This window comes from Prinia subflava, chromosome Z, assembly GCF_021018805.1.
Source record: "Prinia subflava isolate CZ2003 ecotype Zambia chromosome Z, Cam_Psub_1.2, whole genome shotgun sequence".
Taxonomy (NCBI): Eukaryota; Metazoa; Chordata; class Aves; order Passeriformes; family Cisticolidae; genus Prinia; species Prinia subflava.
This window is the reverse complement of record NC_086283.1, coordinates 84,245,135-84,258,006: the sequence shown is the minus strand read 5'-3', so window position 1 is coordinate 84,258,006 and position 12,872 is coordinate 84,245,135. Positions and strand designations below refer to the sequence as shown.

At 41.6% G+C, this 12,872-nt stretch overlaps 1 protein-coding gene across 1 annotated transcript in view; it reads left to right on the top strand.

Moving 5' to 3' along the window:
- The window catches only part of ADAMTS12 (ADAM metallopeptidase with thrombospondin type 1 motif 12), a 149,987-nt gene that overhangs the window by 67,882 nt on the left and 69,233 nt on the right, over positions 1 to 12,872 (top strand). Inside the window, exons 4-6 of the mRNA XM_063422663.1 lie at positions 8,887 to 9,083; positions 11,033 to 11,116; positions 12,081 to 12,205. Coding sequence (XP_063278733.1) covers positions 8,887 to 9,083; positions 11,033 to 11,116; positions 12,081 to 12,205 — 406 coding nt within the window. The remainder of the gene's footprint in view (positions 1 to 8,886; positions 9,084 to 11,032; positions 11,117 to 12,080; positions 12,206 to 12,872) is intronic.

Genomic DNA, 12,872 nt, shown 5'->3' with positions numbered 1-12,872 from the left:
CACTTTCTGAGCTATCTTTGACCCAGAATGAGTCTGTGCACAGTGGAGATGTCAGGGCAGAGAGTGCTGACATCTGAGAGTTGGCCTGAAAATGGTGTGATGGGTTCAGATGCCTGGACTCCTGGGGATCACAGCTGAGCTGGAACCTTGCCGAGTATTCAGTGAGAGGAGTTGTTTGGTGTTTTAGAAAGGAAGAGGTGGAGTTAGGGAAGGAGGTGCATAAGAATGCTGTAAGCTCAGAACAAGGAGTAGTTCAGAAGTGGGGATGATGTGAAATAGCTTTTGTTCTCAGCCATGCCTTTCACACATAGTTTCTTACCGAACTGCTGAAATTCAGCTTTTGTGAGGGTGAAGCTGTGAGCTGCAGCAGAGTCTCAGTGTGCAGGGAGGCTATATCCTCTTCTGGAACCTCTCAGCAGCCAGGGTAATCGCAGGAGTGGTAGCATCTCCCAGCTGTGTTGCACTGCCTTTGTGTTTGCCTCTTGACTTCCTTCTGACTTCCTTCCTATCCCTCCTGGAGAGGAGGCAGGAGCAGCTGGTTCCAGCTGGCTCTGTACTGATCATTTGCAAGCACAGAGAGATGCAAGTGGCTGATTCTGCTTTATTAACTAGAAGGGGAATGATGAGCCAGTGAGGAGTTCCTGTGGTGCAGAGGTTGGGTCTTGGGGACCTAGAGGAGGCCCTTAAACCCACTTAAATTTGTGATTCTGCATGGAGGAGCATAAGCAGGCAAAACAGTGCTGGGCATATGTTAAGATTCGATTTGTGAGACATGCCTCTGCCCGAATAAAGGTGCAAACAAGACCATATGCTGAAGTTAACAATACAGATTTTATTTAATGAGGTAGAGAAATAGAAGTAGGAGGGGGGGGGGGATGGAGGAGGGTGAGATCAAGCAGAAGATAGTCATTACCTATGGATCAAGCACCATCCCATTGGTCCTTCTACACTCGAGTACCACTTTCATACAGCCCAAGTTCCAGGGAGCCACAGGATGGTCACAGGTGGTGTTCCCATAACGTGGGGTGATACATGGATGAGCAGGTGCTTCCTTCTGCACCGTTTGCCACAGGAGGACTTTCTGTCTGGATGTGTTAACCAGGATGTGCTAACCAGATCCTGCTGCCAGGCCTGGAATAGCGCCTTCCTGTTGCAAATTCCTCCCTTCTGTGCTTAACTCAGGTGCTCACTGTGGTGATTTATAGCAAGTTCCATCTGTGGCCTTGACAGTATTTGAGACAGGCACCTGTACTCCTTAAGCCCTTAAAACATACTGGTTTTGGCATGATGAGGTTATTACAGGGAGCATTTTGCAAAGGGAGTTTGTGGGGAGGAAGACCTTCTTCAGTTGTTGTGAGGTTGAAAAAGCCAATATGGGCCCCTTGGGTGTATGGGAGCAGCAGTCTGTCCTCTCCAGAGACACACTGAGGTGTTTGCAGAGGGCTAGTGTATGACTCTGTGAGCTAAACAAGAAAGCAAGAGAGAGCAGAAACCTCTTGTTTTTCTCTATGGGGGAACCCAAGTGCTCCCCTTCAATTCTGCAACAGTTTATCCCTGGTCAAGTCACAGGAAACCCTGGCTGAGGATGGACTAGTGTGGAAAAAAGCACATTACAGTCCAGAGGAGAGAATTGCGCTGTCATACCTGACTCTGTTGCTGTTCTTCAGCTTCTGGTTCTGTTGGAAACAGAACAAAATGGTCCTTCATATTAGGATTTGGTAGGTATCAGTACCATATGGACTTCGGTGTCTGATAAAAGTGGAGCTGCAGATTTCTAAAGTAAAATTTTTTCACGAGGAAATGCGTTTTCTCAGTTATTTTTTCATGATGAGACGACCGCTAATGTTTACTAGGCCTTGATTCAGTTGGTCTTTTGAACTTCCCTGTGTGAGCATGAATACTAAAAGATGCCCAAGTTGCATTTGTGCCAGAGGAATGACTCTCTCCAATCCCTGTGCCACAGCGCCCAGCCTGCGGCTGCACGCACAAACTCAATAAAGCTAGGAGGTGAAGGCCCCTTTGAGCTGCCTCTAGTCCCTTTAGAGGCTGGTTGCAATCTTCACAGCTTGCAAACCACATTGTCTCTTGTCTAGGCTACCTGCAAAGAGCAAATCTTCCATGTAAAGCATTCTCAGTGCTCAAATCTTTGGAACTACAATCTGTAGTAGTCCTTTCCTATCCTTTTCTTCTTCCAGCATAATTGTTTTGGGGTTTTTTTCTGACTCTTTTCTTTGTATTGGTGCTCTGTCCACCATTCCTACGGTTTTGCCAGCTCTTGAGCTTGCAATTAGGGCAGTCTGCAATGAGTGCCTTTGTGAAAGTCACTTAAGTGACTTCAAAGAGCTAGTGGGCACTCCAAAGATCTGTGCTGCCAATTTCTTAATCCTGCTCGTGCATAACTCTCTTCCTGTCCATGAAGCCCCATAAAACATGTACCCTTTGAAGATTTCAGCACTTTCTTTCACTGCTGAGTTCTGTAGTGCCAGCACAAACTTACCTGCAGCATTCAAGCTAAGGGGATAGAGTCACAGAGTTGTTTAGGTTGGAAGAGACCTCTAAGATCATTGACTCCAGCTGGTATCCTGTTGTTGTTTAAATTTATGGGGGGGTCCTTGGGGTCGTGGGTGTTCTCGTGCTGGCAGGCAAAGAGACTTCAGACGGCTGCTGAGGTGCTGATGAGGTGAGGGTTTATTCAGAGTCCCACTCTAGGCAGGGAGCATGGTCCTGCAGGAGTGTGGGAAGGGAAGGGGAGCGTCTGGAGGCCTCCAGGGGAAGGGGGGCAAAGAGGGCGAGACCCCTTGCCTTAGCATTCTTCTCACAGAGGTTCAAAAGGGGCGCGGTAACATTCTCCAGCCAATGAGGTTACAGATACAGGATACTGCAGGGAGGGTACAGACCTGGGATAAACCATACATTTTCCAAGGGTGAGCCAGAGCAAACCATTTCCATAAAATGCAATCCCACAGTATCCAACACTGCCAGGTCCACCAGTAAACCATGTCCCTAAGTGCCACATCTACACATCTTTTAAATACCTCTGGGAATCCTGACTCCACTACTGCTCTGGGAAGCATCTTCCAGTGCTTGGCATGCCTTTTGAAGAACTTGTCCCTCATACCTAACCTGAACCTCTGGCTGGCTGAACTTGAGACCATTTCCTCTCATCCTGTCCCTAGTCACCTGGGAGAAGAGACCAAGCCCCACCTGGCCACACCCTCCTGTCAGGGAGTTGCAAAGAGTGATCAGGTCCTCCCAGAGCCTCCTTTTCTCCAGGATGAACACCCCCGGGTCCCTCAGCTGATCCTCATCTGGCTTGTGCTCCAGAGCCTTCCCCAGCCCCATTTCCCTTCTCTGGACACTCTCTAGCACCTCAGTGTCTTTGTTGTAATGAATAAGACATTGTACCCTTTTAGCCTTGTTCTTGGTCCTGACTGCAGCTCATGGGTGACCTCTAATTGCCAGCATGTAACCAGTTTGGGGTTTTTTTCATTATTATGTGAATTAAATTCATGGAACATAAATTTTTGGAACAAAAATATGAAACAGAAATTCTTGGAGTCTGATTCAAGAGCTTCTGGATACTATTTGGAAAGCCAAACTGAAAATCAGACCAACCCTCACAATGCAGGCAACTACTTCAAGATTTCACTCTTAAGGTTTTTTACATAAATTTTGTGTGAATGAATTTTCAGAGAGACGTACAAAGACAAAGATTATTAATAAAGCCCATATGTTTTAATTCTCATTTTCATCATAATGGTATCCCAAAATTGCATTTCTCTATTATTTTTAGGTTAACGGTTCTTGAATTATTTGGTAAGAGACATTATTACATAGACATAGTTCATTGAGAATTTGTAATCTGCAAATTTCTGACACAGTGAATGTATTCTGGTTTAGAGGATACTTGTTTTTCTTTAAATTTATTAGAATTGTGCTGCACATTAATTTGCATTCAGATGCCATTTTACCAAGACCTAGATTAATGTGTAGATTATTAAATGTAGATTATTCTTCTAATCAGTTTCATTAACATTTTCACCACAGCAAGAGGGACCAGACACTAAAGTTGCCAAGTGAATGAACATGGAAAGTTCACATTACATGGAGTAATGTACCCCCAGGAAAATACCTGACACAGCTATAATTTTTAATTGTCCCTTACTGACTTGGGTTTAATTCCTGGGTAAAAAAATAAGAACATTCAGGCACGAGGACAGTCACTGATGCAAAGCATTGGCAACTTCAGGTGTATGTCTCCCACGATATTGTTCTCTGTGTACCTCCTGGTGTCCAGCACATCTGTCGTTCCATCTTTACAGCCTGAGTGGTAATGAGCACTCAGCAGCAGTATCTGATTAAGTGCATCAGTCAAGGCAGGTCCAATTTTAGCGTCATTCTACTTCAGAGTGGTGTGACTTCACTGTTTGATATGCCATGTTTTTGACAGCAGGAATGTCAAAGTTAAACAAACCTTGCTGAGTTGTAAGCTTTCTTTCTCTGTGCTTGTTTTTGCTGGGACTTGGGCATTGTCAGTGTGGGCTTGTATGTGATTAAGTAGTTGTAATAGTTTCCTGTGTGAACACTTCTTCACACTCAGAAAGCGTTTGTGTGACTTAGCTTGGCCTGTTTTAGGAATGCTTAAAAAAGGAGCTGGTGTAGTTATTTGTTCGGTTTTGAATTCACACACTCATTTTCATTTTTACTACAGTTTTCCCATTATACCATGTGAGTCCTTACTCTCACACTGTCATCATCCAGACTTACTTTTGTCTGTTTATAAGCAGATCCTGTGTGTACAAAATACTGTGTTTATTTCAGGAGGGGTACTTAAAACAGGGGAAGAGGATTGCTTACTGCTTTTGATTTGTAAATAATAACTAATTTCTCAAGTAGGTCAGCCATGAAAGTTGCTCACTTTCTTATGAGTGAGAGTATTGCTTGTACAATGAATGTGTTTCAACACAGTTTATTGACCTCTTGAAAAACTCACCCCTAAACTGTATCATTTTGTTAATACTTAAACGAACGGCATGTCTTAGAAAAAAAGTGAAGGTTTTTGGAAGAGTCATAATGTAGCAAGTTATGAGCAGTGTGGAAGTTACTCACCTAGCATCATTCACACCTCAGGTCTAGGGTTACGGTATTTTGACTGTGAACAGTATAGAGTGGCAAAAATGACAGAGCTCTTGCACAAAGAGAGAGAAGCTGAGAGCAGAAAGTGAATACACAAATCAGTGCTACTATATTTTGTATGACAGTCTTCACTCTCCTCTACACCCAGTCCTTCTCCTCTGCTGGGAACTTCCAGACATTTTCACCTTGCTTCTTCAAAGCCCTGTGCACCTCCAAAGATGTTGAAAGCTGGCTGTGTGTGGTTAGCACCTTGAGGTCCCCTTGTGTTGTACTGTACACTGCACTCTTCCTTGAGCAATACCAGCAGGAAACAAAAGCAGAAAAAAGCCGTTTTTGTGGAAATACCAGATAATGCCTTTAAGTGAGGTGAGTAATGTTTGCTCTTTAAGGGAGTTTGGAGTGATGGAAGACAAGCAGAAATTAACTGCTTGACAGTCAAGCTCATTTTGAATGGATGAATTGTTCAAAATGAAGAACTTACGTGGGGTTTTTTTATAAGTGAGATCATTCATAGTTAAAGATTAGAAAGCTTTTTCTTACAGAGGACTGGCAAAGAGTGTTGTCACCTGATGAAAAATTAAATTGATTTGTTGGACGGCAGATCTTTTCTTTCGTATACAGAAACCATGCAGCTTTAAACTGTTCTGAAGAAGCTTGTGCAATACTGGTTTTTTCTTACATGGTTGAATCTTACAGATAACTTAAAATCTTTCCTAGTAGCTGAAAATTAAGGGTCTTTTATGTTGTTGTTAGTCAAGAAGGATTTTTAGGGTAGTTTCAAGGGGCATTTTTATTTTCACTAAAAACAATTTGGAATTTGATCTTAAAACCCAACCATTTTGCTGAAGTTTATCAGCCATTTCTATCTAGAAGCTGATGAAATTTTGTCATCTACACTATTTCTTCTGCTTATGCAGTCAAATGTCTGGATATCAAGTATCCATATTGGGACATGGTATGTTATTTGTTGCACTGAATCAGTTTTTCTAATGAAAGCTTCACATCTGCAAAATTATTTCCCACAACAGCTAGAAACTTCTGAGTACTGCTGCTTGAATTTCATACAGTTTGTTACCTGAGTCTCTTACTGACCTTGTTTTTATTTATTCGTAGACTGTTCTGGCTACACTCTCAGCACTACATTACTTTTCTGTTCCTAAGGACTCCAGCATTATTCCTATCTGTGCTATACTTCTTCAGAAATCCATGGAAACTCTCAGGGTAGAACTGTCGCCTTTCTCTGTTCTGTTTCTTGTGGAATGAGCTGTGCTCAGCAGTTACAATGGAAGAGAGGCTTTCCTCAGGAAGCACTGTTCCTAGACTCAGGCCTGATCACCTAGCTCAGCTAATTGTTTCATGACTTCCTCACTTCTTGGATAGTCCTGAACTGGTGGGCTCACAATCAAGACCTCCATGCCTGGACAACAGGGTGCCTGTAATTTCTCAGTAAATCTGAAATCACTTGTAACACTTTACTCACTGAAGATAAAAGCAAGGTAAAGTTATTTAACTTCACAGTTAGATGGTTAAAAGAGACAGTCAAAATTTGGAGAGACATAAAAGCAGAAGTAGAACTATACTTCGTAACTGCGTGTATTTTTGTGTGGCTCCAAGAGGTTATCCCTCTCTGCTTTGTCTAACTAAAAAAGCTGCAAGGAGACTTCACACAGTGGGAATCCAGTCCTTAGATGTCACCTGTCCAGGTGATGTACCCTGCACAGGAGGTTTTCTGTCACTGTGGAGAGTTTTTCTGTAGAATCCTCCGGCTATCTGGCATTTAATTTTCACCTCTTCTCAGATTTTCGTACATTACAGAGCCTCATGGTTAACCAGGAGTTCAAACTTTGCCCTGAGGGTTGTTCACTACTACAGTCTGTATGACTTTAAACATTTTTACCTCCAGTGCTATCAGCTGCCCAGACAATTAGCAATACTTTTTGCTAGCTGTAAACAGAAAACCTGACAGCTGGCCTGAGGTTTTATTTGGCCATAAACAAAGCACTTTACCAGCAGTCTGGAAGGAGATTTTTGTTCAGATAGCTGTGGGAAAGGTATTTTTCAGTACAAACCCCTTAAAAATGTAGGTAATGAGAACTGTGCTTCATAGAAATAAGAATGCTGAAAACTGTGCAAATGTACAAGGGAGGTTAATGAATACCAGCTCATAAGTAGCCCCTGTCGAGGAGATGATTGCTGGATCTGCAAAGATTGAGGGAGACAGCTGGAGTGGTGCTGCAGTGTGGGTTAGTGGGGTTAGTGTGCAGGTTAGAGCAGTGATAGCTCATTGCTGTTGTGTATAGCACACTTGTGCACGGTGGCTCAGTTCTAAATGTGGTTGGTGTTATTTTGTTTATTAACGTGGCGTATTTCAATTGTACTCATTATGCCTTATCAGGATTGAGGCATCTTTCAGGCTGACCTCAGAGAGTGCATTTCTGAAAACCTGAATATATAAACCAAGGTACTTACCATCTTTTACACCAAGAGGTATACACATCCAGTGGTGCCACATTTTGTTAGGTACACAAGATGCAGTGATTATTCTGTCTGCGCTTGGGTCTAAAGGGCAAACAGCTCGTTCATGACAAAGGTGTAGCTGGTGTGGACAGGCTACACCTGGGACCGAGCTGCCAGATTATCCATTCTTCAAGGGCACAGAGTCTGGGTAACTTCTCCTCAGCACTGGGTACTGCTGGACCTGGAGGTAGTGCTGGATAACTGTCCCCTGCCACACAGTCATAGAGGTGATGCTGGAAAGGCTGTAAGCACTTGGAGCTGCCTTTCTGGCCAGGAAATGCTCCCCATTTGAATTAGGATATCCTCTTTCATGGGTGAGATAACAAGGGACTACTGCAATACATGTAATAGAAACAAGTGCTCCTGGTCCTTCGTGGGACTTGGGAAATCCCACCACTGTAGAAGCATTTCTCAGGGTTATGGGTTGGAAAAATGCCAGCAGTTTCTGTCAAACTGGCATCTCATTTGCTTTTCAGGCCCTGTGCTGTTTAAGTCTCTGGTATTTCCCTGGTAATATGGACATCTGGCATTCAAAGCTGGAGTGAGTGCAGAGGCATTAGCCCCACTGAACAGAGTGCAAGGTTGCTGGCAACTCTACAGAGCAAGGACTTCTTCCTGAAAAGCGTTAGATGCACAAATCCCAAAATTATAGTGGAATATAAGTGTCTGTCCTGTCATCAGGCAGGATGGCAGCAGGTGAGGATCCCATGGCTGCCCTGCTGGTATTTAGAAGACACCTGCTGGTCAAGTGTCCCCACTTGTCAAGGATATTCTCCATGCACAGAACAAGGCATTCCTGGATGTACCATATCACTGGACTTGATGTGCCATCCTGATGAGAAAATGAGCTGCCTGTGAGGAAAGCATATCCCTTATCTTAAACTATCAGCTGGTGTGATTAGAGAGATTAGAACCAAACCACTGGAGAGAAACTCCTTGAAAAGGGCTTCCCAAATGCAATTTTTTAAATCTTGGCTCTGTTTAGCAATGTAATTCGTTGTGCTTGAGTAGGATGACTTTATGATGGGTGTTTAATCCATCCTGGAGAATTCAGAACTTCACTGGACAGGTGCCTTAGCAGTCTGGTGTCACTTCAAAGTTGCCCCTGCAGTGGGTCAGGTGGGTGGCAGCCAGAAGAGTCACTTCCAGCTAATATTATCCTGTAAGTGTTACAGCCATACAGTGCAAGCTTGATGTTGATGTTCAAGACAGCATTGCTTTTTACTCTTCCAGATACCCACAGCTTTTTCAAACAGCAGGAGCATCGGAGGGAGAGATGGGAACAAAATCATGCAGCTGTCAGAAGGGTTTCTCGGCGCTCTGTCAGCAAGGAGCGATGGGTGGAGACGCTTGTGGTTGCAGACAGTAAAATGGTTGAATACCATGGAAGTGACCACGTGGAGTCATATATCCTCACTATAATGAATATGGTATGTACAATATTTGGTGAATTTTTAGATAGACAGAAAATCTGAATTTGATTATGCTGCTGATCTTCTAACAGGTCTGCAGCGTTGCTTATAGCAACAAATGTAGTATTGTTAATATATATGAATTGAAATGCTGTGGGTTTAGTTATTTTTTACCTTGTATTTTTTTAAAGTATTTTTAAAGTATTTTTTACCTTGTATAGGCACATTTTTTCTCTGGATTTATGTGAGAGAAGTCTCACAGCTATAAGTGCTAGCACTGTCTTTCTTTCCACTGAAATTATCTGTCTTCCTTGGAACCTGTTGCTCAGTGGTAATTTCAGATCTTTGGCTATGGCAGGGAGAAATTCTACCAGTTTTAAGCATATGAATTCTTTCTTATATTTGTGGATGAGAAAGGCACACAGGAGCCTGCTGGAAATCGTAATAACTTTGCAAAAACTAAAATACCAGCTTGTTACTGTTCTGGTCACAAATCCAAACAGCAATATATGAGCTAGTATGAAGCAAGGTAACTGTCCCAGTTGAAGCCACTACAACTGTTTTTCCAGATAAATATCCTTCTTGGAGCACAAAGTTCACTCTGGAATAAAGAAAAGTTGAACTTTAAATGCTTTCCTGTGTGGGAAGTTTCAAAATATAAGTTGTTCTGGGAAAAGCCATAGCATCTGCCCATAGATATGTCTTCTGTTCTTATATATGTCTTCTAATATAACTAGTCTTCTAGTTATTAATACCTCTTATCAATATTATGTGTGTCATGGTAGATACAGAGCTTGAGAGTATATTGAGGATGTGTTCTGTGTGGTTATCACGGAAATGTGCAATATATGTGGAGGTAATCAGAGTGTAATTCTAGCCATGGTGACTGATCTGTCCTGTGAGTTTATACAGTATGTTCCCAGCTGTGCCCCAAGCTGTGCCCATTGCTGCTGAGGCAATCGGCCTGAGTAAACAGGTACAAAGGTTGTTCAAGCACGTGAGGTTTTGTCCACACAGGGAAAAATGCTTGGAATAAAACTCAGTCATTATCAGGTTCAGGAACAAACAAGACTCAACATTTTCTCTGCAGTCTGACCTTAGATATTAGGGTTACTTAAAATGTTTCAATTTCCTGTAGAGTACCTTGGAAAAGATCCATACCCAAATCAGACCTCTGTAAACACAATTTCTACTTCATTTTGCATTTTTTCCTTTAGTGGTCTTGTCCATAACAGTTTTGACCTGAAGCCAATCCATTTTGTTCATTTGTATTTCCTGTGATAGATGGCATAGGTCACATATATAGATATGTGTAGATAGGTTGTGATTATCTTCTGCTCTGATTCCATTTCCTCTTGCCTAATTCAGCATTGTGATAATGTTTAGAACAATTGAGTCACATTTTTGCAGAGTTCAGTTCTTGTTCTTTTTGTGTGGAGTCTTTTTTGAATGGAGTCGTTACCTTTGCTTTTGTTCTTATCATCCTCTCATGTACTCTGAAAACACAAGAGCAGCCATCATTCAACTAATTTCACTTTGTCTAGTACTAAACAGAATCCTGTTCATTTAAGACAGGACAATTTGATATGCTGGTTTATTAGCCCTCTGAGTGGACCTCTCCATCAATGTTGTATGACTGTAGATGTTGTGTTCCTTTCTGCAAGTATTTTTTTATGAACTCAGAAATTTTTGAAAGGAAAATGGACATAATATAATTTTGTTTGGGCTTTTGCTCTTTAGCTTAGTAACTTTTGCTACATGCTGTATCATCATTCATTTGGCAGAGTTAGCCTTTGAAGTAGTTGTAATATTTATTGCATTTCAGTAAACTTTCGGTGATTTGAGAATTTAAAAAGCAAAAGAATCCCCAGATCAATATTATGCTAGAAATAAATGTATATTCTCTCTCAAGTTGTGTTCTGCTATAGAGGAATCAGTTAATCTCATATCTCCTGGCTCTGGCACAGGTCACAGGGTTGTTCCACGATCCAAGCATTGGCAATGCAATTCACATTGTGCTGGTCCGGCTAATCCTCTTTGAGGAGGTGGAGGTAAGGTTTTCATTTACCTCAAAATATCACTTACAAAAGTTCTGGGTTCTGTACATTGAGCTGTGATCATATTTACTTAAAATAATGTTTTAAATTGACTCTGTTATTGACCTTCAACCTGTCTGGACAATTAGGACCTGAGATCCCTGATGACTTCCAATTAACTGTATTTGCTGAACTTCTGTGGCTGTTTGGATAAAAACACAGATTCCTGTTCAGCTGAGGAATGGCAGTGTTGGATGTAACAGTATTAAATACCTTTCAAAACTTGTTTTTGAGTTCCCCATAAATTACTAGCTGGTAACAGTTAGCCCCATACTTCACTGCTTGTTAAAAATGAAGCAAACTGAAGCAAGATAAAGTGAGTGTCCAAGACCAGAAAATAGAAAATTCAGTTTTGGATGAATTTATTTTGCATACTTTTTATTTAAGGTTTTCAGTAATGCGTGTAAACTGTATAATAATAATTTGAGGAAGAAACATTGATGACTGCATTCTTTCTCTTTGGAATTAAAAAATATTGTGAAATAAATACCCTGTTAGAATAATTGTTGTCTGAATATAACAGTGTTCACATAACATTGAGTGACAGCTTTCATCACAAAGTCCCACAGTAAGTAATCTTCACCTTCTCTTCAGTGGAAAACTTGATTTCAAGAGAACATAAAATGTTTGAAAGTTTCAGTTCAGTGTTGGATCTTATGAAGCTCATTTATCAAAATGTATGTAGAGTTCTGCATTCTGTAATATTTCCTTTAGCTGCACCAATTGAGAAATGTCAGCATTTTAACTTAATATTCAGTATTAGATAAATAGGTGTCATTGCTCCTAAGGATGGTTCTGACTTTAGGGAAAAGTCTAATCAATTACATTTAGATTACCCATCTTCACAGCTGGCTTCACTGAAGTGTTGCTGCAATGCTGTGTGGTCTTTACAGTAATATATTCCTTCATTCCTCATTAGCAAGGCTTGAAGATAGTGCACCATGCTGATAAGACATTAGCCAGCTTCTGCAAGTGGCAGAAGAGTGTCAATCCCAAGAGTGATGTCAACCCCACGCACCATGATGTGGCTGTCCTTCTTACCAGGTATGACAGCAGTGACTGACTGTTGCTCAGTTGCAGTTCTTTGGTGATTATATTTCCTTTATGGGCTCATGCCATCACTGAGTACATCCTGCACAGAGCTCAGACCCGTGATGGAAATATTTATGATACTACGTTTGCATAGGGGTTAGAGATGCATCTTAGTCACAAAATAGAGATTTGTGGGTCCTGAGAGGTGAGCAATTTCCACAGCTCAGGTCATTTTCCCCACTTGATCCTATCTCATTTTGTGTTCAGTGACTGCTCTATTCTTCTTTGAGACAATATACCAAAACATGATAGCATGTAGATGAAGAGCTCCTGAAGAAATGTGCAGGTGCAGCTCAGAAAGGAAGAGTATTGTGCAAAAATGTGCATTCATTTTAAAGCTTTAAAGCATATGATTTTTAAATATCTCCATATTTAAGGAGACACAAAAATATTTTTCATGTCCAAGCAAGAGGGGAACAGTAGACTTCAAAGTGAGGTTTTCTGAGGTTATGGGGGGAGCTTATGTCATGGCATGAAATGGGACTTCTGCAGGTCTGTAAAAATTGATTCAGTCTGCACACAGATGGCAGAAAAGATGGGGTCTGTGGTCTAAAAAAACAAGTCCTTGGCTAAAGTCTTTCAGGCAAAAAATGCCCAACCTAAAACACCCCTCAAGTGG